Source organism: Salminus brasiliensis, chromosome 17, assembly GCF_030463535.1.
Source record: "Salminus brasiliensis chromosome 17, fSalBra1.hap2, whole genome shotgun sequence".
In the NCBI taxonomy this organism is placed as follows: Eukaryota; Metazoa; Chordata; class Actinopteri; order Characiformes; family Bryconidae; genus Salminus; species Salminus brasiliensis.
Genome location: NC_132894.1, coordinates 1,966,910 through 1,992,011, shown reverse-complemented (window position 1 = coordinate 1,992,011; position 25,102 = coordinate 1,966,910). Strand labels below are relative to the sequence as shown.

The 25,102-nt window shown below is 43.1% G+C and overlaps 1 protein-coding gene across 1 annotated transcript; it reads left to right on the top strand.

The window, feature by feature from the left end:
* The first annotated feature begins 445 nt into the window (after nt 1-445).
* On the top strand, nt 446-22,695 carry kiaa1614 (KIAA1614 ortholog). The gene is made up of 10 exons (XM_072660223.1): nt 446-830; nt 5,187-6,173; nt 7,974-8,046; nt 8,872-9,012; nt 14,309-15,531; nt 17,009-17,144; nt 18,087-18,321; nt 19,146-19,270; nt 21,733-21,905; nt 22,118-22,695. Exons 2-10 carry the CDS (start codon nt 5,222-5,224, stop codon nt 22,309-22,311), a joined length of 3,252 nt encoding a protein of 1,083 aa, XP_072516324.1. The 5' UTR covers nt 446-830; nt 5,187-5,221; the 3' UTR covers nt 22,312-22,695.
* Nucleotides 22,696-25,102: the final 2,407 nt, after the last annotated feature.

The window sequence follows — 25,102 nt, the reverse complement described above, 5'->3', positions numbered from 1 at the left end:
TTCAGAGCAGGCCACGGCTCTGAACCCGGTATATCTTCCACCTCAATAATAAACAGCCGTTTCTCCCAGCGTCAGTCTCAACAGTTTGCTAGATTTGCTTTCATTGCCCAGGTTGAGGGCAGAGCAGCAGTGCGGCGTCCGGCCCACCGTCCGGCGAGCAGGCCGCAGAGGGCTAAACTCGATGGAGTGGCGCATCAGTCAAGTCTAAATCCATAATCAACAAAGGAAATTCCTCGGCAGCTGGAATATGTGCCTGGAGACGTCTGCACTTCCTTTCCTCTCAGTTTAAGATTCCTTCCCTGTTCTCCCCCTCCCACCCTGCCTCGGATTGAAGGGTAGGATTACACCCCGCCCATCAGGGGCTGACTTTTCTGGCAGCTGCACCAATAGACTTCAGACGGCTGCAGCTTGTCCAGCCTATCCCTCTCAAAGCTGGTCACAACTGTCTCCTGAGCAACACTGGAGTCTTTGCACATGTGGGTCTTTTACAGCCAGCTTGCATGCATGGTGCGCTGGTGAGGTGTTTGTGGACGGGTAGAGGGTGCTGCCAAAGGAGGAGACAGTCGGGAAATCACCGTGTTCTGAAGAAGTGGTGTGGGAGAGTTTCGGGTAAATCTGGTGCCTCCAGAACAGCTGGAGCGGGACAGAGGGAGGGGAGGAGAAGGAAAGTGAGAAGACTTGACTTTTAAGAGTGGATTAATGTGGAATTAATCGGGAAACTGGACTGGACGAGTCTCTGTAGGTGACTTTTGAACTCAGTAAATGTGAAATGGACTTTCAGACGGTGGCCAGGATGAAGACGGGTGCCATACGCAGACAGAGAGTATGAGGTAAGATGCTGAATGTGCTGTTCCTTTGACTCACGACATGATTCAGCGGAAGGAACAGCCATGTCTCAGACGGAGTCTTTTATTCATGATATGCATGAAACGGCATGGAGGTATGTGCTCAGAAATGCTGGTACCTGTAGACCTCCTTCAAGGCCCATTATAAAGAAGACAGTAGATGTTTAGCTGGTATCCAATGTGCTTTTGATCTACTGCCCATCCTGCTGATTGGCCCAATCTAAAATAAACCGAAGCTCGAACGTGAGCTCTTGTCTTTGGGGGCTGTTTTTTTGTTCTAGGCCCTTTGGCATAGGGGTCAAGACCCTGAGGCTTCCACAGCTATGAGAGACTTATTTGTGGACAAAAGTATTGGGACACTTCATTCATTGTTTCTTCTGAAATCAAGCCTAATAGCCTTGAATGTGCAAGTGTCCCAATACTTTTGTCTATATGTAAGTCTCTCATAGCGAGAGTTTCTCCTGCTTTTGTTGGAGTAACTGTCTAGGAACTGTCTAGGAAAGAAAGCTTTCTATTGGATTGCATTCAGCAGCAAGAGCGTTCATGAGGCCAGGATGTTGGATGGATCATCTGTCTAACTCAAGAGCACCACCCAGGTCTTCCACTGCTCCACAGCTCAATAATGCTGGAGGTTCATGATGTTGATAATTGATCTGCTCCAAGGAGTCCTATTCTATCGGCAGTACTTATCTACAGGCTGACATGCTGTGTGTGTGTGTGTGTTCAGCTTAAAGTAGCTGAATGTGTTCATTAGATAGGGGTGTCCATAGGTATTTGGACAGGTAGTGTCCACATTTTCCATGTCACAGTCGTGCAGACCAGCAGATCTGGCCTTGTAGACGGAGAACGAGGCGAACTCTGGTTGCCATGTTTGTGTATGAATTCCATTGAAATGGGCTCATTAGTTCCAGAGATAGAGATCCTGAGATGTTGGGAAAGAGTTCTAGCACTTGCGCTTGTCTGTCCGAGAGCTAGTTCAGGCCTGCTCAGCGTTTCTCTTTGTTTGGTCAGTGCTGAGCCATATCCCCACCTCATGTCCCCCTTACAATGTTCTCCAGAACATGCAGAAGGAGTAGTCAGTACTCTGCTCCTCTGAGGGGTTTTTGAACATGTGTATTCACACAGAAAGATCAGACTTGACCACGGTAGACTGAATCCTGACGACTTGGCAGTGAGCTGTGGGGTGTATCTCTCAGCGTGGGCCGGCGGATGTTCCCCCCGGAGGAGATAAGCCAGCTAGAGCGATAGGGAGTCCTAATTAGGAGGAGACTAATTAAATCAAATTAGTTTCTACGAGAACTCAGTCATGCATTGACTCCTTACCTCGGTGCACGTTTGTCTTCGTGGGTCTCTCTCTTTCTTCTCGACTACTTCAGTGACTGTAAGTAATTACGGTGAAGAACATGGTTCCATGTGTATTTGTCTAATTTTGCTAATTACGCTACTGAACATCTGTCATTCTTCAACTGTGGGGGAACACGCAGTCATTTGGTTGCATTAACCCCATGTTACATCATGCTGTGAGAGAACTTTAGCTCTGGAGGGATGAATTTGTGTCTGTCTCAGACTCAGGGTGGGAAACAGCATGTGGCGGCTAATAGTAGCCAGTAGGATTGGAATTAAGGCCTGATCAGTTTGAAAGTTTTGTGACTGATACCGGTTTTGATTTTCAAAGGCTTTGGACAGTTAAAATCAGCTGATATTTACAGTCCTCCTCCATGTTCTTAATTAGTTTACAGTTTATCATGTTATTATTGTGTTATAACATGTTCATATTTACTTTACAGTTCTCATAATAGCTATTTTATTGTTTTATTTTTTATAATGACATTCTTGTTTACTTCTCTTCATATGTATTTATATGTACAGTTCTCTATATATTTTGTATTGTGCTATAATTGTGTTATTATATGTTCTTATTTACTTTACAGTTCTCCTCACAGAAATATTATTATATTATAACTGTTATAACATGTTCTTATTTACAGTCCTCCTCAAAGATCATTTACTTTTATAATATCAATTGTTATAACATGTTCCTAATTAGTTTACAGTTTATTAGCAATGTTATTATTGTGTTTTAATACAATTTTATTTACTTTGCAGTTTTCTTCATAGACATATTAGGGTTATCATTGTGTAATAATATTGTTTATTATTTTGATTTCCATGTAATGGAATAGGTATTGTGTTATAACATTTACAAATTTACTTTACAGTTCTTATAAAAGCTATTTTATCGCTTTATTATTTATTATGACATTCTTATTTACTTCTCTTCATATGTAGTTATTTTATTGTGGTATAATTGGGCTGCAATAATGTTATAACATTTTATTCACATTACAGTTCTCTATATTTTTTTATTGTGTTATAATTGTGTTATAATATGTTCTTATTTACTTTACAGTTCTCCTCACAGCAATATTATTGTATTAGAACTGTTATAACATGTTCTTATTTACAGTCCTCCTCATAGATCTTTTATTATTAAAATATGAATTGTGTTATAACATGCTCTTAATTAGCTTACAGTTTATCATGCTATTATTGTGTTATAATATATTCTTATTTACATTACAGTTCTCTTCATGGACATATTAGGGTTATCATTGTGTAATAATATTGTTCATTATTTTGCTTTACACTTAATTGGATAGGTATTGTATTGTGTTATAACATGTTCATGTTTACTTTACAGTTCTCATAATAGCATTTTTATTTGCCTCTCTTCATATGTAGTTATTTTATTGTGGTATAACTGTGTTACAACCGGTGTAACTGTGTTATAACATTCTTATTTATGTTACAGTTCTCTTCATATATAAATATTCTATTGTGTTATGATTGTGTTATACATGTTCTTAATTAGTTTACAATTTTTTTCTGTTATAATCGTGTTACTTTACAGTTCTCTTCATTATCATATTCTAATTCATATAACATTTTAATAATAACATTTCCATCTAAATGTCAGTTGTTGTCGTCACACAGCGGCTTTTTATCAGTGTGTCAAAAGACAGAAACTGACCCTAGGTCAGAACTGTATGATGAATGTTCAGCACAGGCCCAGGAGTTTTCATTTGTTCATAACCTCAGAGCTCCATCTGAGGACCATTGTGAAACCACTGATAAGCTCTTCTTCTGGAATGTCTTCAGATTCTGTTCTTTTGGAGTAGAAATCAAGTTAATTTCAGCAGCTTCTCAGTTTTGGGAACTTTAGCTGCATATTTGTGGCTTGTTGGGCCACATATCACTCAAGGCCCACAAGCTGTGGTCAGAAAAGCATAGCGCAGCAGTTTGGAGGAATACTTGGGAAATAGTAACCTTCATAGATGGAGGTGAAACTTTCTGCATGGTGTAGCAACAACTTCACACAGAAGCCCCCTGATTTAGCATTTTATTTATATATGGAAAACAGGTCTGTGCCATAGACAGATAGATAGACAGATAGATAGATAGATAGATAGATAGATAGATAGATAGATAGATAGACAGACAGACAGACAGACAGACAGATAGATAGACAGACAGACAGACAGACAGACAGACAGATAGATAGATAGATAGATAGATAGATAGATAGATAGATAGATTCCTCCACTGCTCCACAGCTCAATGCTGCTGGGGGGCTTTACACCCCTCTAGCCCACACCAGGCATTAGGCAGCATTGTGCCAATAGGGTCATGTTTACTATCTGCTCCAGGGAGTCCTATTCTATTGGCAGTACTTCTCTACAGGATCCGGTCAAGTTGTGTGTGTGTGTCTGTGTGTGTTCATTTGCACGTCTGTGTCAGCACTGCACCATGAAGTAGCTCAATATATAATAATTAGTTTCTGATTCAGTTGAATGTAATTCAGATTGATTCATATGAGTCAGATCTTTTCAGAAACGAACCCCCTAACCCCCAGAGGAACCCACCCTCCTTTAAGAAGATGCTGTGTCCCTCTAACACACATTGAGCTTCTGAGCTTCTGGAGATAAGAGGAGCTAGTGAAGAGTCTCAGGTCGGCGTTACTATGGCAACACCAAGCATCCTTACCATGGTAGGATGCAGGGAGCCTTGTGTGTTGCTATATGATTTACATGACAAAACGGATGTAGAGTTTCCACTTATAGGCCTACATCAGATTTCTGCTTAATGACATCAAAGTTGAAGATGATGATTATCTAAACTGATCCACATCAAACTGAGAACGCATAAAAAACGAATTCCTCTGAATTTGAAGCTATTATCATAGGATACAGCCTACGCTATCTGCTGTACAGTAACTGTTATCTTAAAACCCGACACCAACAAGTGACTTTGCCATGCTCTTGTTTCCTGTTGTCTCCATAGGCTCCGTAACGGTCACCTGACTCTCTGAATGGGCCATGGAGGACGCAGACGTGGCTGAGGAGGTCAAGGCCCAGGCCACTGCCTCCCAGCCTAATGACTCCCAGCTGGAGGACTTACCCGAGCCCCAGGAACTTGAAGGCAGGGGTCCGTGCAGCTCCAGTTTGGAGTTCGGATTAGCCATATCCTCCTCCGGATGCCCTCACACTCGACCACGCCCACCCTGCACACAGGGTTCTGCTGTATCAGCCCTGCAGTCCAAGGTGAAGGCCCTGGCAGAGTGCAAGACTGTCTGGAAGCAGCCCTCCAAAAAGAGCCAAGAAAAGAAGGTGGTCCCCGGGTCCTACATGTTGAGTTGTCCTCTCTCATGGGGTTCCAGCAGCAGTGATGAAGATGCAGAGCCTCACATGCAGACTCTTGCCTTTCGTGGTGTTGAAGGAGAGATGTTGTTTGCTAATGAAGGTGCCTTCAACCCTGCCATGCTAGACTTTCCACGAGGACTTGGAGAGGGAGCAAGCCTTGAGAACATCGCCCAAGATGATGATGATGACTCTGATGTCTGCAAGGCCAAACAAGACACCGCCTCCTCCTCCTCCTCCTGCAGCAGCAATCTGTGGGCTCCACCCAAGGGCTTCTGGAGGGTTGCCCGACCAGAGACGCTGCTGCTGAATGGAGAAGCTGCTCCAGGGCCTTCAAACGGGCTTGTGAAGATGGATGAAGAGATGCAGAGATGTGATAGTCTGGAAAACCCCCTGCACACCTGTGGGCACAGCAGGAGAGCTCCAGCGGAAACACCACCAGGGAGTGGACTCTGGCGTGCTGAGAGTCTAGAGAGTGTGTGTAGCAGTGGAAGCTCCCTCTCCCTGGCTGAGAAGGTGGAGATGAACCGGAGCATCCTCAGACAAATGCTGCAGAAAGCTCAGAGTAAAAACAACGAGGGACACCAGGCCTCAGTTACAGAGAAGAGGCCGGAGAACACACATAGCAGAGGTACAGACCTATATATACACACACACACACACACACACACACAAATACTATATGGCCAAAAGTATTGGGACACCTGTTTATTCATCGTTTCTCTTAAAATCAAGGGTATTAAAATAGTTTATCATGCTTTTGTTGGAGTAACTGTCCCTACCGTCCAGAGAAGAAGCCTTTCTACTAGATTTTGGAGAAGTATTGCTGTGTGGATTTGATTGCATTCAGCAACAAGAGCATTAGTGAGGTCAGGATGTTTGAAGATCCCCAACTCATCCCAAAAGTACTGGATGGAGCACCACCACTATCAGCATGGTGCCTATATCTATTTTATTGGCCACACTTCTCTACAGGTACTAGACAAGCTGTGTGTTTGTGTGCATTTGCATATATTTGTCAGCAATGGGTGCAACCTAAGGTAGCTGAATGCATTCATTAGAAAAGATGTCCACAAACATTTGGACATATAGTGTAGTTAAGATAGACTGTACGGATGTAACATACATAACAACGTATGGAGCGTATAATGAGTATTGTATTGTTACATCATGACTCACATTTTAGGGGGCTACACTGTTATCAGCCATAACATTAAAACCACCTGTTGATGACCAATTAAGGCATGGACTCCACAAGGCCTCTGAAGGTGTCCTGTGTTATCTGGCTCCAGGGCTAACATCAGCAATAGACCCTTTACAAGTCCTGAAAGTTGTGAGGTGGGACCTCCATGAGCAGCAGTAAGCTTTGGTTGCTAAAGATGCTGCCACTGCTTTAACTGACCTGAATAATAATATAAGATTATTATATATTCACACATACTTTAAGCATTTCCAGCCAATTGCTTTTTACCATAAGAGACATGGCAAGCATGGCAGCCTCAATAACAACTTATCTTAATTCAGTCCATATGACCCCACAGCCTTGACCTTATGACCTTTACCAGCGATCTTGAGTGACACCCTTGCTTTTACATGATTCTCTCCTTAATATCTGATTTAGTCTTCTTTATCCACTCTGATGGCAGGTGTGACATGCAGGAATGATCACAGCTTAACGGACAGATGTTGAAGGCCACAGGGCACGGGATTGAGATTGCTTTTCCAGTTTTATCCGTCACAAAACGACATGGTGTGACATCACATTATCCTGTTTGATTTCTTTACTGATCTCCTTCTAAGCTTGTGTGAGATTATGTGATTTTTGAAACACCTTAACCTGGAATCGGAGTCCCGGAGGCGGGCATGGAGAGGAAGTGAGAGAGAGAGGCTGCAGGATGAGTAGGAGGAGAGGAGTGTTCCAGGGATTAAACTAGACAGAGATGGAATGGATAGAGAGTAGATCTGCTGGATAAAGAGACGGAAAACAGGGAGAGGGAGATACCAGGAGATAGCACAGCGGTTTTAAGGCTGCCAGATGTGGATGCAAACATCATGCCCACTAATTAAAGGTTTGGCAAACTGTTCTGCAGCTGCAGGACAAATGGAGTGATGCTAAAAGTAGCGTAGGTGCTGTGTAGAGCAGTCAACCCTGATATGAAACAGCCCCTTGTGTCACCAAAAGAGCTGTAACCCATTGAGGCATGGACTCCTCAAGACCTCTGAAGGTGTCCTGCTGTGGTATCTGGAGCACCAAGACTAACTAACTAACGTTAGCAGCAGATTCTTGTGAGGTGTGAGATGAGCATCATGTATCCACTGGAACCAGATCATCAGTGGTTCTCACTTCACCTGGGGTGGTTTTAATGTTATGGCTGATTAAATGGACAGTGTTTGTGATGTTCAGTGAGTTTATGTATGTGTGTTTCCACAGGCGTGCTGAACGACAGTGACTGGGACTCTGGGATATCGCTCCACGAAGGTGAACACACTCAGCACAGTCAGAGGTACAGCAGACCTTGCCATCTATAGATCTAACGGTGCTTCTCTCTGAACTCTGAGATCAGACTAGGAGCCTGTACAGCAGATTCCGCATTCACTATATGGCCAAATGTTTGTGGACACCCCTTCTCTAAGTTGCACAAATTGCTGATGCAAAGTACAAGCAGTCTAAGACCCTGTAGATAAGTGCAGCCAATAAAATAGGACTCTCTTCAGCAGATAAACATGACCCTATTGGCACCATGCTGGCTAATCATGCCAGGCGTGGGCTAGTAGACGGGTATGAAGCCCCCCAGCATTGAGCTGTGGAGCAGTGGAAGAACTGTATTCTCTAGAACGATGGCGGTGACCCATCCAATACTTCTGATACTGAATGCAATCAAATCCTCACAGCAATGTTCCTAGTAAAGTCTAGTAGAAAGTCTTCTTCCCTGGACAGTAGAGATAGTTACTCCAACTCTTTTTAATATCCTTGATTTCAGAGGAAACGATGAATAAGCAGGTGTCCCAATACTTTTGTCCGTATTTAGTGTAGATTTGAATCTGTTTTCCTCCGATTTATCGTCACATGGTTGCTGTGCGTAAACATAATCATAATCCACTTTGCACACATAATCAGATGCTTCTCTCTCTTTCTATCCTCCTCTCTCTCTCACACACACAACCACGCACACACACGCACTCAGCCCCGTCAGCCTAATTAGTGGTGACGGCCTGCTCCACTTAATCCTCGGCTGTATGAGTGTCCCTCCTGCACAGGAGCTGACGTGTGCCTCTCTCTCTCTCTGTGTGTATGTGTGTGTGTGCATCTCCGTCCGGTTGGGCCACAGGGCCTTTGTTTGGGGCGACGTGTTGCCTCTGAGTCCTCGCCATGAGCAGGCCAAACGACTGCTGGAGCGAGCGCGCATGAAGGCCCGCTCCAACCCACTCAAAGCCGACCACACCATCCTACCCGTCCAGAGGGACAACCCGTGAGTATATATACTCTCTCTATCTCTCTTCTCCTCTCTACAGCACACTGGGGGGTTGTTATGTTGTTGTCTGAGAAGTCTGAGCTTCAACAGGCTGGAAGGCCACCCAGACAACCCCCTACAGCCCCCTGTCCGGTAGCTGTGCTTCTCTCAGGCTTATTCGGTTCTGGTACTGGACTGCTGATATTCAGCTAAATTCAACTGCTGTATGGCTTATGTATGATATGTGGTATATCTCAAAATCTTGTAATAGGGTATACAGTCAATTTCCTTGTGGATCTATAATATACATATATATATATATATATATATATATATATATATATATATACATATCTCTAATATACATATATATATGTATGTGTGTGTATATATATATATATATATATATATATAGTTTGCTGTCTAGAACCGAATCATTCTACAAAACAGGTGCCGTTTCTATGTTGAAATAATCAACATTTAAAAAATCTACAACATTAGATACATATTTATCCTCCAAAACAATACATATTGTCCCACCTCAGACATAAATGCATTATTAATATTATTAATTATATTCAGACATGGGAGCGACAGTCTCAGGAAAACGTGACAGGGTGGTAAATGTCATCTTAAAATGATCATAGTTCTTCATGTGTGTACTACACAAGCCAATCAATGTGAAATATCATATATTTTCTTTGCATAAATGAATTTAATATTAATAATTGTAATATAAAGAAATACAACTGCTCATACTGCCCTACCACTGTGCCCCGGGCATCACAAATTTGGAGCCATGTCACTTTGCCATCAGCAGCCGGAGTCAGAAAGAGCACAATTAGCCGGACTCCCTCCGGGTGGGTAGATGGCGCTCTCTCTCCCCTCATCTCTTTTAAGCAATATTGGCCGGCACAGGCGTCTGTTAGCTGGTGTGATGGAGCTGAGGACCCGGCACATCAGCAGCTGTTTGAAAAAAAAAAGAGGTGGTGGCTGGCTAGTGGTAGCGGGAGCTATCTACGGGTGGGTTCATTGGCAGAACCGATTTGTGAGGGAAAAGGGAAAAATTTGACAAAACAATATATATATAAAAAAATATATATATATTTTGAGTGACAGGGTGGATGGGTGGAGCTTGACGGATCTTCTGTAAAATACAAAAGCAAGAAACAAACAAAGTAAAAACTCGTAAAAAGTAAAAAATGATGGCAATTTCTTTTAGTGATGTTTTTTAAAGCAACAGTACGTTATTTCTAGACAAAACAAACTAGTGTGACGGGGTGGTAATCAATCTTAGGGATGCACAAATAAATATATATATATTTTTTTTTAATGAACATATTTTATGTAAATAAGGACATACTTATGAGCCTGATTAAACTAATATTGAATAAAAAAAAATATATAACATTTATTTGGTGATGTTTGAAATTCAAATGGCGTCGGTCAGCACAGACATGTGACAATAGTAAAAATGTTAATGTGCTAATGAAAAATAATAAAAAATAGTATGTCTCTTTCAGAAATAGTATTTTCTCATATATTATGTAAATAGTAACACTTGAATGATTAGCTTTAAGCTTTGGAAACACATTGGCACACTTTTTGACACTGACAGACATTGCTACTAGGTCTGCTTGTACTGAAAACAGCAGTAGAAGCATATCTATATTAGGCTAGTATGGAGGATAGACTATGGAGAGAGTCTAGGCCTCGCTGTAGTGGTTCTCTGTGGTTCCTTTGTGTCCTACCCTGCTCATTTACTCCGAATTGTGTGGAGGTTTTTAATGTCCATCTATATTCTGGGCTGCAGGGCTGCTGTGCCTGTGGTTCGCAGTGGAGTGGGGCGGCTGAAGGGGGGAAGTGCTCGTTGGAGCTGTGCTCTCTTTGAGCTGTAACAGGTGCTGAGTCCCTCTTGAGCAGGGCTGCAGCCATACAATGCCCTGGCGATCTGCTGAATGCTGGACAGCCTTGTAGAACATCACCCTTGATATTTTTGACACCATTTAAAAATGCCACTGTCTAATCTGGACATATTAAATCACATCTGGTCAAAATGTGTCACAAATTGTCACATGTACAGATATACTACAACAAAGCATTGAAGATGTTATGATTTGATCATATTAGAAATAAAATAGATTGAAAATGTTAAGAAATATTAAATATTGTAAAAAAAAAATACAATATTTAGAGATCATAAAAAAATTCAGGACAGCAGACAGTAACAGTGAGTGTGTAAATTGTGCTGCTGAGTGTATTGAGTGTGTCGAGACGGCCTCGCTCCTACCAGACACCCGCCTGCACGTCTATTTAAGACAGAGGTTATATAAGCTGTCTTTAATTACACAGCAGTTACACCAGGCTGCTCAGAACTCCAGTTCCTCGTCCAGAGACACGCTCACATCAGCAGTTTTTCTGTCTATCACTCTGCCACCCCCAACCCCCCGCACACACACACACACACACACACATACACACACTCACAATCACAGATGGGTAAGCCTCCCTGACAGCTGTCTCCTTGTTTGGTAATAAAATATCGCCGTATGCAGCAGCATCCAGGACAGATTAGAGGGGAGTCGGACACGGTGCTCGCAGATAATTTGGATGAAATACAGGCTGTTCTCCTGGGGTTATTGTTTTAATAATGTACGTTCAATTTCTTTCATTTCTTTATATATGCTGGACCTCTTGTTTTGCTTTATAATAATAATAACATCACTACCAACATTTTCTGTGATAACATTAACAGCAATATCACCACCACCAAGACTAACACCAATAATAATATTATTATTAATAATAATAATAATAATAATAATAATAATGATAATTATGTTGTTCTTCTTTTTCATTATTAATATTTCATTGTTAGTATTATTGCATTTATTAGTGTAATATTAGTGTATTAATATAAACAAATGAATCAATAAAAAGTTTCAAAATATAAAACATTAACATTTTCATATTTTAACATTATTACAGTATGAATAGAACATCAGCAAATCAGCAAATATTTATTTTAATGTAACAAATTTAATTAATTAATTTTATTTTGTATTTTATATTTTGTATTTTTATTCTATATTACTATAATTGTTATATTATGATTATTATTATAATGATGATGATGATTATTATTATTATTATTATCATAAACAACAACAATAATAACAATCATAATACGGGCAGTTGTGGCTCAGTGGTAAGAACAGTGGTTCCACTGTTGAGCAGGGCCCTTAAATGCTCCCTGTGCGCTGCGGTGATGTCTGCCCACCGCTCTGGGCATGTGTGGTCACTGTGTGTGTCTAATAATAATAATAATAATAATAATAATAATATTCTCCATACTGGTCAAAATATGGATAATATATATCCTATGATATAATATATCATAGGAATACAAATCTATATTTATATATTTAAATATATATTTAAATTAAGACCTTTATTACTATATTTATATTTATATTATTAGATTTTGACTTCATTTGGAGGTAATCTAACAGCAAGCACACACACTGTTTGACCTTTGGCGTTGTGGTGAAGTGTGCTACGGTGCAGTATGCTGGTGCTGAGGAGACAGCTGCACTGGGCCCAGTCCCTCCACTTAATGAGTATGAAGCATGTGGGGAATGCTGGGGCCTTGTGGAGAGCAGCCGAAACACAGGGAGGCATTCCACAGGCGTTCAGCCTCGCCTCTGTGTCTGTGTGCTTAGGCATGTGCATTTCTTTGTCTTTGTATGTGCGTATGCGTGTGTGTGCGTATGCGTGTGTGTGTGTGTGTGTGTGTGTGTGTGGTGTCGATCTCCAGCCCTGGACCTGGCACATACCTGTCCTGCATATTTGTGTTTTCCCAGCTCAAACCTGACACCCAATCCAACTAATCACAAGTCTGCACACTCTATTCAAGTAATCTGTTTGTGTATTATTCTGAAAGGACGAACTATATTACTGTGCAGAGTATGTAGTTATAAGTGCGGAACGGACCTGGATATGGAAGTCTGGACCAGCTGATGGAGAGTATAAGGGGTTAACAAGCTGAAGTGGGTGAACAGGACCACTGATGGGGGGGTCATTTTTCAATATTGTTTGAGTTATTTCTTGAAACTGACTGAAATACAAAAGACTTTTATACACAAATACACCAAATATCAAATCATTTACTATTTAACCCCTTAATGCAGCAAAGCTTACTACACACTACAGGGACCTCTGGAGCTATTCTTTAGTAATATGGATTTATAATAACACTTTCACACAGGCTTTTTAAGGGGTTAATCACCATATAAAGTCAATATACAGAGCTATTGCTATTGTTATATTGCTATATTATGGTGTATTATTATTATTAGTATTATTACTGTAGTGTTGTTATTGAAAATAATACAATAATAACTGAAACTCACTGAAATGTTTAGATATAGAAGGTATATATATATATATATATATATATATATATATATATATATATATATATATATATATGTAGACAAAGGTCATGACCCCCGTTTTATTTCATTTACAGTCATGTAAGGCAAGACAGGGTCCATTTGTGTCCGAAGCACATTGCTCCAGAAGTGATTTTTTCATTGACAGCAAGTGGTACACCTAGTGGCTATACTATACATCACCTGTGGAGCAAGATCTCCCTGCTCCCTGCTTGTGACATTTTAGGACTGTTGGACTGAACTTGCTAGGACGTCCTGACCTGTCCATGTTGGTCAGCTGTTCCACTTGTAAATGATTTAGTAAACGGTGGAACGTTGGCTGAATTCTAACTGTTCTGAGATCTGTTTAAACCCAGACTCCTCTGCATCTACAGCCTTCTTTCTGAAGGCCTCAGAGAGCTCACTGGATCTAGATCTTGCCATGATGGTGATCTTCTTCACCACCAGCTTCAACCATCGATCAAGATCAGACCAGACTAAACGTCTGAGGTTTAAATAAGACACTAAGACTCCTCCAGAATAATCCTCTCCAACCATGGTCTGGTCATCTGCAGCTGATCTTCTGCTTCTGACTCCAATTCTACACTTTTGAAGGAGTAATGAATGTGGGGGTTCGAATGACATTTTGATTAATTTCATTTTATAAATGATAATTAAAGACGTTTCTTCAGGTGTGTGAGTTTAGTTAGATTACCTCCATCTCTCAGTGTCGATCACATGAAGATCAAACATCCAGATGTTTAAATATATTATTAAAAACAAAGCTTTTTGTGGGGTGTCCTAATTTTTGCACATTACCTCTATAATTGTGTTTTAAGCGACTAAGAGGTTCAATATGTTGTATTTGTGTCTCTACACAGGGATCTGCTGTCCTGGGCCGGGGTCTCCCTGCAGCGGGCTCCTCTAGCGGGGAAGGAGGGGGTGGCGGTAGGTTCGGGAAACGTCAGTGACTCGTCCAGCAGCGACTCAGCCGGAGGCCCCCGTCGTAGACGCGGCCAGTCCCCTACACGGGTACGCTTCGAGGACGAATCTGAGAAGGAGGCAGAGGTTCGCTACCTGGAGCGCCTGCGACAGCGCCGGCGTGCAGGAGAGAGGGCGCAGGGCCTGCTGGGGTCCAAACCCAGCCTGGCCTCATATGTGAATGGGCGAGGTGTGGAGACCCAGGCCCAGGCCAGAGAAGACTCACCACTGTGGAAATACAAAAACAGGAAGGGTCAGGAGAGCAGTGCTAACGGTCATTTTAAGCCCCCAGTGCATGAGGTTGGGGGGCGACAGTGCAATTCTTGTGGAACAATACTGGATGGGCAGAAAGCGGGTCAGAAGATACTGGACGGAGCTGTTCCAGACTCTCTCCCTTTATCCCTAGCACCTGCTAATGGAGTGTCTGAGGGAAAGGCGGTCCCGTGCTGGGTGGCCCCCACGCTGCCCAACCGCCTGGTCCGAATAGAGCCGATCAAAGAGACGTACATCGGAGCGGTGGGTCCTGTTATTGTGGACAGTGATGGCACCCACTGTAGAGATACAGTTGCTGTGGACAGTGCTAGCAGTAGAGGGACTCTTCAGAAGCAGAAGAGAAAGAGCAGGAAAACGGAAGAGGGAAGCCCAGAGGCAACAGCCAATGGGCTTGGATCACCAGGGTCTCCGCCCACTTCCAGGCCCACAACCGACGGGGCTGAAATGCACCTGTCTAACGGCACTTTAGCAATCCCTCCCAACCCCTACGCCCCAGAGCAACTGGGTCAGAAGGTACTGGTTAGCTTGTGCAAGGCCCAGCCTAACTTCAAAGCCCCCATGCCTCCTCCAGTGCCTCCCAGAGGAGAACCCCCAAGCCCTCAGCTCCCCCAGCCTGTCCCCCCACCTCTCCAGCCCAGAAAGTCAGCTCTGAAGTCCGCCTCGAAGGACCGTCCCAACGGTCAACGAGTGGTCAAGCTCATGCCTTCTCCACATTATCGCCTTGTGCACCTGGACTCTGCAGAAGAAGGGGCTGATGGGGAGGGCAGTCCTGAGGTCAGCCCTGCTTTGGGGAACCCCACCAAAAGCTCTTCAGCCATGCATTTAGGGCAGCCTGGATACCTTCCAGCAGGTCAGTCTCATAAGAATGACCCTAAAGCCTTTCAAATTTATGTATATTTGTGTCTTGTGTGAAAAGCAGGATCAGCTCTTTTAATACCCTTGATTTCAGAAGAAACAATGAAAAGCAGGTGTCCCAATACTTTTGTCCATTTAGTGCGTTAAACTAGACAAGTGCATTTCCTATAGAAAATTGCTGTGGTATCCCAGGTGGTTGCTATGGTGTTGCTAGATGGGCCCTGTATTGTTGCAAGGTGGAAGCTGTGGTATTTCAGATGGTGGCTCAGGTGGCTCAAGCGGTACCCCATGTGGTTGGAGGGGTGTTACCATGGGTTACTAATTACCATCGTAATGATAGATGCACCAAGCAGGAGGTCAAATCTTTTTTTTTTTCTGAAATGGAGCAGCGTGACAGTCAGATTCATCATCATTAATAAACCAGGGTTTGCTTTTAGCCCAAAGGTATTTAATAGATACTACTTTCATTGAATCCCTGAAAGACTGAGAGCTGTCATGGTCATAAATGTCATGGTAACATTGGGATTGGGATAAGCTCAACTAAGATCAGAATTAAGCTTGGATTAAGCTACTATAGGCCAGTGCTTAATTATACATAATAAAAAAATAAATATATATAATAACATATATTATATATATATATATATATATTATATAATAATATATAATATTAACATTTATGTTCACTTTGTGATGAAGCACACACACACACACACCTTACAGTAGTTAGTAAGGTGTGTGTGTGTGTGTGTGGGCAGGCATGGTGAGTGCCTGTTTGTGCCATGCTCCAGCCTCAGCAGGGATTTTACTGTCAGCAGGCCTCTAATCCCACTGAGGCCTGCCCGTCCAGCTCCATCACTCTCTCTGTGTCCCTCCCTCACTCTCTCTCCTGCTGAGTCTCTATGTCTGTCCCATCCCTTCACTTCTGCATTCCAAATAATTTGGTGTAAATTTACAGTACTGTACTAATAAGAGAGTTCTACTGTAGAAGCTCCAGATCTCATCAGAACAGATAAAGCAGCTGAACATGAATCCAGTAAAAAGGAGAAACAAGAGCTTCTCATTCTGAAGAAAGAAAGTAGTGAGATCTTGTCGGTGAGCTAGTCTGAAGAACAGAGCTCGGTTCCTCCAGGGTTCTCCTGGACGCCCCCCAGTCCAGCCAGCACAGCGTGGAGGATGTGTTCAACTCCATCAGCAGCAGCAGCAGCAGCAGCTCACCTGATTTACCATCATTAAGCCCTGATTTACCACCAAACCAGGTGTTGATCTGAGGAGAACTCTAAATAATACTAGACTCCATGAGAGAGGAGAACTTTGGAGATGTTCTAATGATGAACACAGTGATGGAGAACCTCCACCACTTTCTGTAGGAGTGTTATTATTAGTGTTTATTCTGATATCAGAGTTTTACTGTATGTATATATATATATATATATAATAAATTCCAAATGCGCATCTTAACTGATTCCCAGGTTTGGATCAGGACCAGATCACAGGGGAGGTCACGGCCGGTCCTGCTGACCATTCTCGTGGACGTCTGAATGATGGACAGATTGAAGGACCTGTCAGACCAGAACATCAACGGGAGGACAGTCCCAGTCCCTCACAGTGAGTCAGAGAGAGAGAGGAACAAAACTTCCTGTGTTTTTCAGAAGCTGCCCGAAGCCCACGCCAGTGCTTTTCTCTGTAATCCCGCCTTTTTTTGGGGGGATTTTTTAAACCTTAAGAAACTCAATCCTTCACTAAGTTCGTCAAGCCTAGTTTAATTTCCGGGCTACAATCCTTCACAGTTCTGAGGCATTTCAGACAGAAAGTAGGTCAGAACAGTGGCATGGGCAAGCTCACCAGCACCTAGGCCAATTCTGCTCACCACAACACTGCCCCCTCCTGGTAAAGATGTTATATGCAGTTATGTGCACACTAGTTCACAAGACCCCAAACACCATAAAACAGAAGCTTATTATTGCAGCATATTATGATCATGGTTAGGGTTACTTTGGCTGTGGGTTTTATACTAAGAGTACATGTTTGTAAACAAAATATTGTGATAAATAAGCAAAATAATCATAAGACATGTCATCTGTAAATGTCATCTGTAAATGAGTAAATATAAATTATCATATCAAATCATATCATATCATGTCATATATATATATTATATATTCACTGCATTTAAAGTGATCATACCAAGATATTCTGCATTTATATGTTAATACTGTTTAATTAGTAATTTATTCAAGCTGGAAATTAAATATTCTAATTCAATAATCTGGATTTTGGGATTTTCATGAACTATAAGCCATACTGATGAGCAGTTAAATGTATAATCACTTTTTATACACAATTAAATGTATAAAATCACTGAATTTATCATAATATGATACACAGCCATGATTGTACACTAAATTCAGTGGTGGGACATGAAGGGGTTAGTTATTTAAAAAGGCAACTTATACATCTTTACAGAGTGAAAGGAATGCTTCAGACGTGATACCCACGGTCCACAGTGAGACCCATGGCTGATTATTTTCCCATGTGTTCCCTCTGCAGTAGCGCGGTGTCCGAAGCGGATCAGAAGGAGACTAGGCCTAAGCTGTCCCTGCGCCGCTTCTTATCGGCCATGGGTCTGAACGGCGGGGGGCGGTTGGGGAAAGGGCGCTCTAGCAGCATGGAGCAGCTCAGTTTGCCCCCCAAACCCAGCGCATCACCCTCCATGTCCCCCAGCACCGCACGCACAGAGACCGGCCGGCTGAAGAAAGCTCCATCACTGCAGTCCCTGCGGCTGGTCTGTCCTCCCCAGCTTTCATACAAACAAATGAAGGGCAGCTTAAGGGGTTCCCTCTTCCATGCAGTGGCTAGGCTGTTGCTATGTAATCACTAGGGTGGAACTGCTATATGGTTGCTATGCAGTTGCTATGGTATCCCAAGTAGTTGCTAAGCTCTTGCTATGCAGTTGCTATGGTATCCTAAGTGGTTGCTAAGCTCTTGCTATGCAGTTGCTATGGTATCCTAAGTGGTTGCTAAGCTCTTGCTATGCAGTTGCTATGGTATCCCAAGTGGTTGCTAAGCTCTTGCTATGCATTTACTGTGGTATTCCAAGCAGTTGCTAAGGTGTTCCTAGATGGCTGCTTTAATACCCCGGATGGATGCTCCGGGTGATCCTGGTGGTTGAGATGGTGGCTGCTACTGTATTTCAGGTGGTTGTTAAAGTGTTGCTAAGATGAGGTGTACCTAGTTGGTTGCTATGGCATCGCAGGCTAAGGCTAAGATATTTTAGGTGGTTGCGAAGGTGTTCCAGTGTTGCCATCTGGATGCTTTGGTGTTGCTTAGGTGTTTCTAGATGGTTGGCTATGGTATCCAAGCTGGTTGCTAGGGTGGTTGCTAAAGTATTACAGTACAAGGGCAAGGACTGTTTTAAATAACGTATTTATAAGTTATAGTTCATAATAGTTAATAATGACAGTTGTGTGTGTGTGGAGGGGGTGTTAAATCTGATTAATGAATTAATAAATGCATAATTAATGTATCATTTGTAGCTCTGGAGGGTGATTGCTTGAAAAGGTGAACGTGGTGGCTCACTGTTTTGGTTGTTCCATTTATGACCACCAGGGGTCTCCCTTTGTCCAGCTGAAGAAATCCTCATCAGTGCAGAATCTGCAGAGTCCCAGGAGAAAGGGTGATCGCTCCAGTGCTTACACACCAGGGGAGCAGCCATGCAGCCCTGCTCTGTCCAGGTACCACCTTTAATCCACACACACACACACACACACATGTTATGTAATTCATCTAGCTGTGGCTAATTTAACATTTCATACCCTCCTTAGCTCCAGCATGTTTATAAAGCATGACACACACTCCTCTCCAGGCCTTCCTGCCTGCTGCAGATATCTGAAGAGGGTCCAGCCGTATCACTCTGCTGCCCTTACTGACCAGCCAACCTATTTATAACGTTATGCTGCAATGTTATGAATGAAGTGTGAAGAAAGGCATGTTTAGTGTGTGTATGTGTGTGTGTGTGTGTGAGTTTATATGAGTGTGTGTGAGTACAGTGTGTGTATTCTTGCTAAGATCAGACAGCTGGTGTGTTGTGCAACGAGCTACATACTTTCCTTTGACGACTGGGTCAGCAGGCGTGTCTGCATAACACACACATATGCACACACCCCACACACACACACATAGAGAGAGAGAGGGGGGGGGGGATAAAAATAGAAGTGTGTAGGCCTGCCAACGAAAGAAATGGAATTCAGGAGATGATCAGCAGGCCACATGCTGGTGTAGTGGCTTCTGCAGTCTGTTTGTGTATGTGAGTGTGTGTGTGTGTGTGTGTATGTGTATTCAAATCTGTGTCACGGTACTGGAGTGTCTGATTTGATAACAGTCTGGAATGTCTGTCTGCGTGTTGCGATGTATTGTGTGATAATCGTCATTGCAATAATGATACACTAAACTGACAAAAGTATTGGGACGCCTGCTCATTCATTGATTCTTCTGATTCAAGAAATCGAAGGTATTTGTTGGAGTAACTGTCTTTACTGTCTGGGGAAGAAGGCTTTCTACTAGATTCTGGAGGAACATTGCTGTTAGGATTTGATGGTGGATGTTGGCACCACCATCATTCCAGAGAACAACAGTTCCTCCACTGCTCCACAGCTCAATGCTGCTCAATAGCCCACACCTGGTATTAGTATGCAATCATTAGATGGGGTGTCCACAAACATTTGGACACATAATGTTTTATTATGGAATATGTAACGGCGGTTTAATACAGACCTACAAGTGTGTAAGTGTGTGTGTGTGGGTGTGTGTGTGTGTCTCAGCGGTCCATTAAAGAGGCCAGAGAGGAAATTCTACAGTGACGAAGCTGCAGCTTACATCACCTTCCTCGAGAGCCAGTCAGAGAGCGGAGAGCAGGGAGAAGGAGATGCTATAAACAGCTCCTGTTGTTGCTCTGATCTCGGGGAGCGAGGGAAGGAGGAGGGAGGGAGGAGTAGGGGAATGTGAGCAGACAAATGGAAAGAAACCCGAGGAGGTGTTAGTCACCCTGATACTGATTTTGGGCATGGTCTGTTTTTAGACTCTCCTCTCTCGTCCTTAAGATCATATTTACGCTTTATTTATTATGCGTAAACAAAGCATTCCCGTGTGTCTTCTATTTTTACAGCCAGAAAAGATGCAAATGCCACGCTGCTCAAAAGCCGCCTGCGCTGTGCATGTGTTGCCTTTGCAGCTTCATACAGATTAGTGCACATTTATCTGCGTAATTTTCACGGCCAAATCATCATCAGTATCGCCAAAGAACATAAGACAACCTCCTAACCTCATTTTTAATTTCCTCATCAAGCAATTTATTAGGAATACTACACTAATATTTTGAAGGCCTCCTTTTTTCTCAATTGTTAGGCCTGGATTCCACAAGACATGCTGGAAGTAGCCGTTAGAAGATGCTAAACTGTGGTCATGAAGGGATGCACATGGTCAGCAACTATACAGACAAATAGTCGGTGGAGTTCAAGAGATGACTGACTGGTATTAATGGCTCAAAGCGGCCAAAAAAAACCTTCCCCACACCATTTACACCACCATCCTCCACCAGCAGGTTGGGTCCATGGATCCATGCCTGAGAAATCCTGATTCTTTAAAAGGCCACGTTTCTCCAGGCTTCAGCTGCCCAGTGTTGGTGAGCCTGTGCTGAGCCACTGCAGCCTCAGCTTTCTGGTCTTGGCTGATAAAAGTGGAACCTGTTGTAGCTCATCCATCCTCCTCAAGGTTGGAGGTGGTGGTGGTGTTCATTCTGAGCTGTTTTTCTGCTCTCCACACTTGGACAGACTTGGTGGTTATCTGAGCTACTGTAGCCTTTCTGTCAGCTCCAACCAGTCTGACCGTTCTCTGTGGACCCTCTCCCATCAACAGGGCGTGTCTGTCTCTGTTCTGACTTACCATCCTGACCTCACTAACATGCTCTTGTCACTGAATGCAATCAAATCCTCACAGCAATTCGCCTCCAAAGTCTGTTTCTCTGGACAGTAGAGACAGTTACTCAAACAAAAGCAGGATCAGCTCTTTTTAATATGATTAGAAGAAATAGTGAATAAACAGGCGTCCCAATACTTTTGTCCATGTGGTTTGCACTTTGCTGTAGTGTTGTGGGACCCATCTTTTGTCTGTGTGTGTGTGAATGTGTATGTGTGTGTAGGGGGCTCCAGCGCACTCTAAGTGTGGAGGATGTCGGCAGCCCCAGTGCGGTCCGGTCAGTGGGGAGAGTAGCCCAGGCCTTCCCTGATGGGACGTTACTGCTAGAGCTGTCCCGGCCTCCTGACGGACCCTTCGGCTTCCTCATCTCACGCGGGAAAGGCAGGCCAGACTCAGGTAACATACACACACACACACACACACACACACACAAAATAACCCTCTAATATGCAGAGCCATCCCTCGAACAGAGCCCCTGAACCAGATCATCAGTGCTATTGACTTCACTTGTCATTGATGGTTTTAATGTTATGGCTGATCGGTGCACAATGCGGGCATGACTTTTCACTCTGTATTTGCCTGTGTGTGTGTGTGTGTGTGTGTTGTAGGTGTGTACGTGGAGGAGATGGGCGACAGCAGCACTCAGAAGCTGTATGCCGGCCTGCTGGGAGTGGGCGACGAGATCCTGGAGGTGAACGGAGAGAAAGTGGCAGGGCTGAGCTTGGAGCTGGTCACTCGGCTGATGACGCAGAGCAGCATGGCCTCCATCCGCGTGCTCCGACACCGGCGGCCACACCGCTAACCGTCGGCGTGTAAAAACCCAGAGGAAAAGTGTGTCTGAGACTTCTCTGCCGGTTCTCTGCCGGCGTCAACTGGCGTTCGGCCTCCGCTGGGACACGGCGCATCCAAGTAGACTGAGCTTTGTTGCTGAACGGCTAGGCTCTAGCTTCTGTTCTGTTATCAGGAGATAAAAAAAGAACAAGACTTGCAAAGGAAAGGGTTGTCTCTGCACTCTGTCGTAGCCAAGGTGCTCCTCTGTTCTGGCTGAGAGTGAAGAACTGCACTAAGCCTCTGCCTCCAGTGATGCTGAAAAAGGCCGGGACTGATATTCCACTTCTTTGTGCTTTTTGGAGCTTCTAACTTTCTGTAGTTTAGGTTCCACTTCCTATAAAGAGCTAAAATGTGATGCTTTGAGCCTCGTTTGACCTCATTCAAAAGTGCACCAAGTCCATGCCAATAAAATCCACGTCAGTACAGTTTCTGCCAAAAGTAACACTACTAACACACTTTGGAATTGGGTCAATTCAGTGCATCACCATTATGAGTGCATGTGAGTTCAGACGTTTCCCATTTAGTCTTACAGGACTCTCTGCTGGTTCACATTTCTGCTCCATTTCAGCACTCAACACATCACAGAGTCCAGTAATCTGTATTTTGTAACTCAGCTTAGCAAAAAACTAAGTTCTTCAGTTCTTATGTCAACAGTATTTCAACAATGTTGTTATAAAAGCACAGAAAAACACTTCACCCACTGGACTTTGGCTTCAACTGGCCTAATCCTAGTCTAAATATGTACTCCCTCTCATGTTTAGATTGTTACAAGAGTAATGTTAGCCAGTTATTACACATGTAAAGTTCACATTTTACCTGCCAAATAATGCATGGGTACCACTTTATTATAAGGCTACCCTTATAAAGACAAGACATTAAACTGCCTTTAACCCACACACACATACACACCAGTGAAACACACACATGGGACAGTGAGCACACATGCCCGGAGCAGTGGGCAGCCCGTGGAGCAGAGAGGGTGATGGCCCTTAGCTTAAGGGCCCAACAGTGGCAGCTTGCCAAGCCTGGGTATCGAACCCACAACACCTTTGTCATCAATAGCCCGGGCTCTAACCACTGGGCCACCACTGCCCACTCAAGGGCTGGTCAAAATGTGATGAGTTTATTAATGAGGTTACTGAGAAAGGTCTTATAACACATACATGACATGGTCAGAAGTGACCTGCTAGCTCTCCAAACAGTGCCCCACAGTCCTCCATACTGTTCAAGCTCAGTTGTTGCTGGTTCCTGATCTGACTGTGGGTTCTCCATCAGAGTTCAGCTACTTACATACTAGAGTTGAGAGCTTCAATGACTCGTGAATGATCATCTGACCAGCTACAGTCTGTACTTTCTGAGCTTTAAGCTCATCTTCAGCAGTGTTGATCTTCATGTTTGGAACTAATTAGGAAATGCTAATAATAATAAGAGCCTATTCACTGTTTATAAGTGTTAATAACTCACTAATAAATGGACACAGAGCATCTGATATGAAGAAATGTCCAACTAAACAGGACAGAATGGTGGTCTGGGAGTGAAGGACTGATCCTGATGGAGGTTCAATAGTAGAAACCTGTAGAGAAAGATCTGCTGAAGCTGAGAGGGTCAACACTGACTGATGGAGAAGACAAGGCAAGGCAAGGAAGCAGAAGCACCTGAGCTGTAGTAGTGGAGATGGATTAAGAGGCAGATCACTGTTTATCTTTTTACTTGTGTTATAACTGATTATTAATGAGTTGTAATGTGTTTATAACCTAATTAATAACCATTAACATACAAATATTAACCCTTTCATTACATTACATTTATGGCATTTAGCTGATGCTCTTATCCAGAGCGACTTACAAGGTTACTCGTATTACAGAGGAGGGCCAATGCAGTGTTAGGAGTCTTGCCCAAGGACTTTTATTGGTGTAGCGCAGCACAGTCACCCAGACCGGGAATCGAACCCCATTACCCACGTGGTGGTATATGTATAAAAATGGTACTTATGCTGGAAAGAGCATTTTACTCTATACAATTATGTGAAACAAGAGAAAGAAAGAAAGAAAGAAAATAAGTTAAATAATTATTACAATCAGCTGGATGTGAAAACGTGAGCTAGCTGAGTGTCATTTAGGACTGAAATGAGGAAAGACGAATCTCAACGTACATAAGAGGTCTTGTATTTCAGCCATACAGAAGACAAAGCAGTTGAGCATTCAGAGCATGAATGCAGAATCAGCTTCATCAGTTTTAGTCAGATACACATTAAACCAAACAAGGATCAGCTTGGAATGAATTACTGTAACAGTGATGAACACCTGAAGGTACTGAAGATACTAAAGGTACTGAAGGTACTGACAGTGTGATGAAGAGTGTGTATCCTTGCTTCCTTTAAAGTGTTTGCCAAAAATGCAGCCTTGTTATCCAATGTTCCTCAACTCTCAGACTACCAATCAGTCATAACACCACTTATTAAAACCACTGACCGCTGAAGTGGATAACACTGATGATCTGGTGGCTCCATTGGCTCCTGTCAAGACGTAGATCTACACACTGAATTAGGCAGCAAGTGAACAGTCAGTACTTGAACCAAACTGTGATGTTCTAGACAATGACTGGGTCAGAACATCTCCAGAACATCAGGCAGATCTTGTGAGGTGTCCCTGGTACACAATGGTCAATACCTACCAGAAGTAAAGTGCTCCAAAGAAGGACAAGCCAAAGCCTGAAAGGTCATGGATGCTCACAACTTACAGGACAACGTCTGGCAGAAGGTG

Excerpts from the sequence above, each read along its gene's own strand:
- kiaa1614 (XM_072660223.1), top strand. The coding sequence starts at position 5,222 with ATGGAGGACGCAGACGTGGCTGAGGAGGTCAAGGCCCAGGCCACTGCC. Across the intron at positions 17,145-18,086 it reads GACAGTCCCAGTCCCTCACA|TAGCGCGGTGTCCGAAGCGG; the intron begins GTGAGTCAGAGA and ends TTCCCTCTGCAG. Across the intron at positions 19,271-21,732 it reads TGCAGCCCTGCTCTGTCCAG|GGGGCTCCAGCGCACTCTAA; the intron begins GTACCACCTTTA and ends ATGTGTGTGTAG.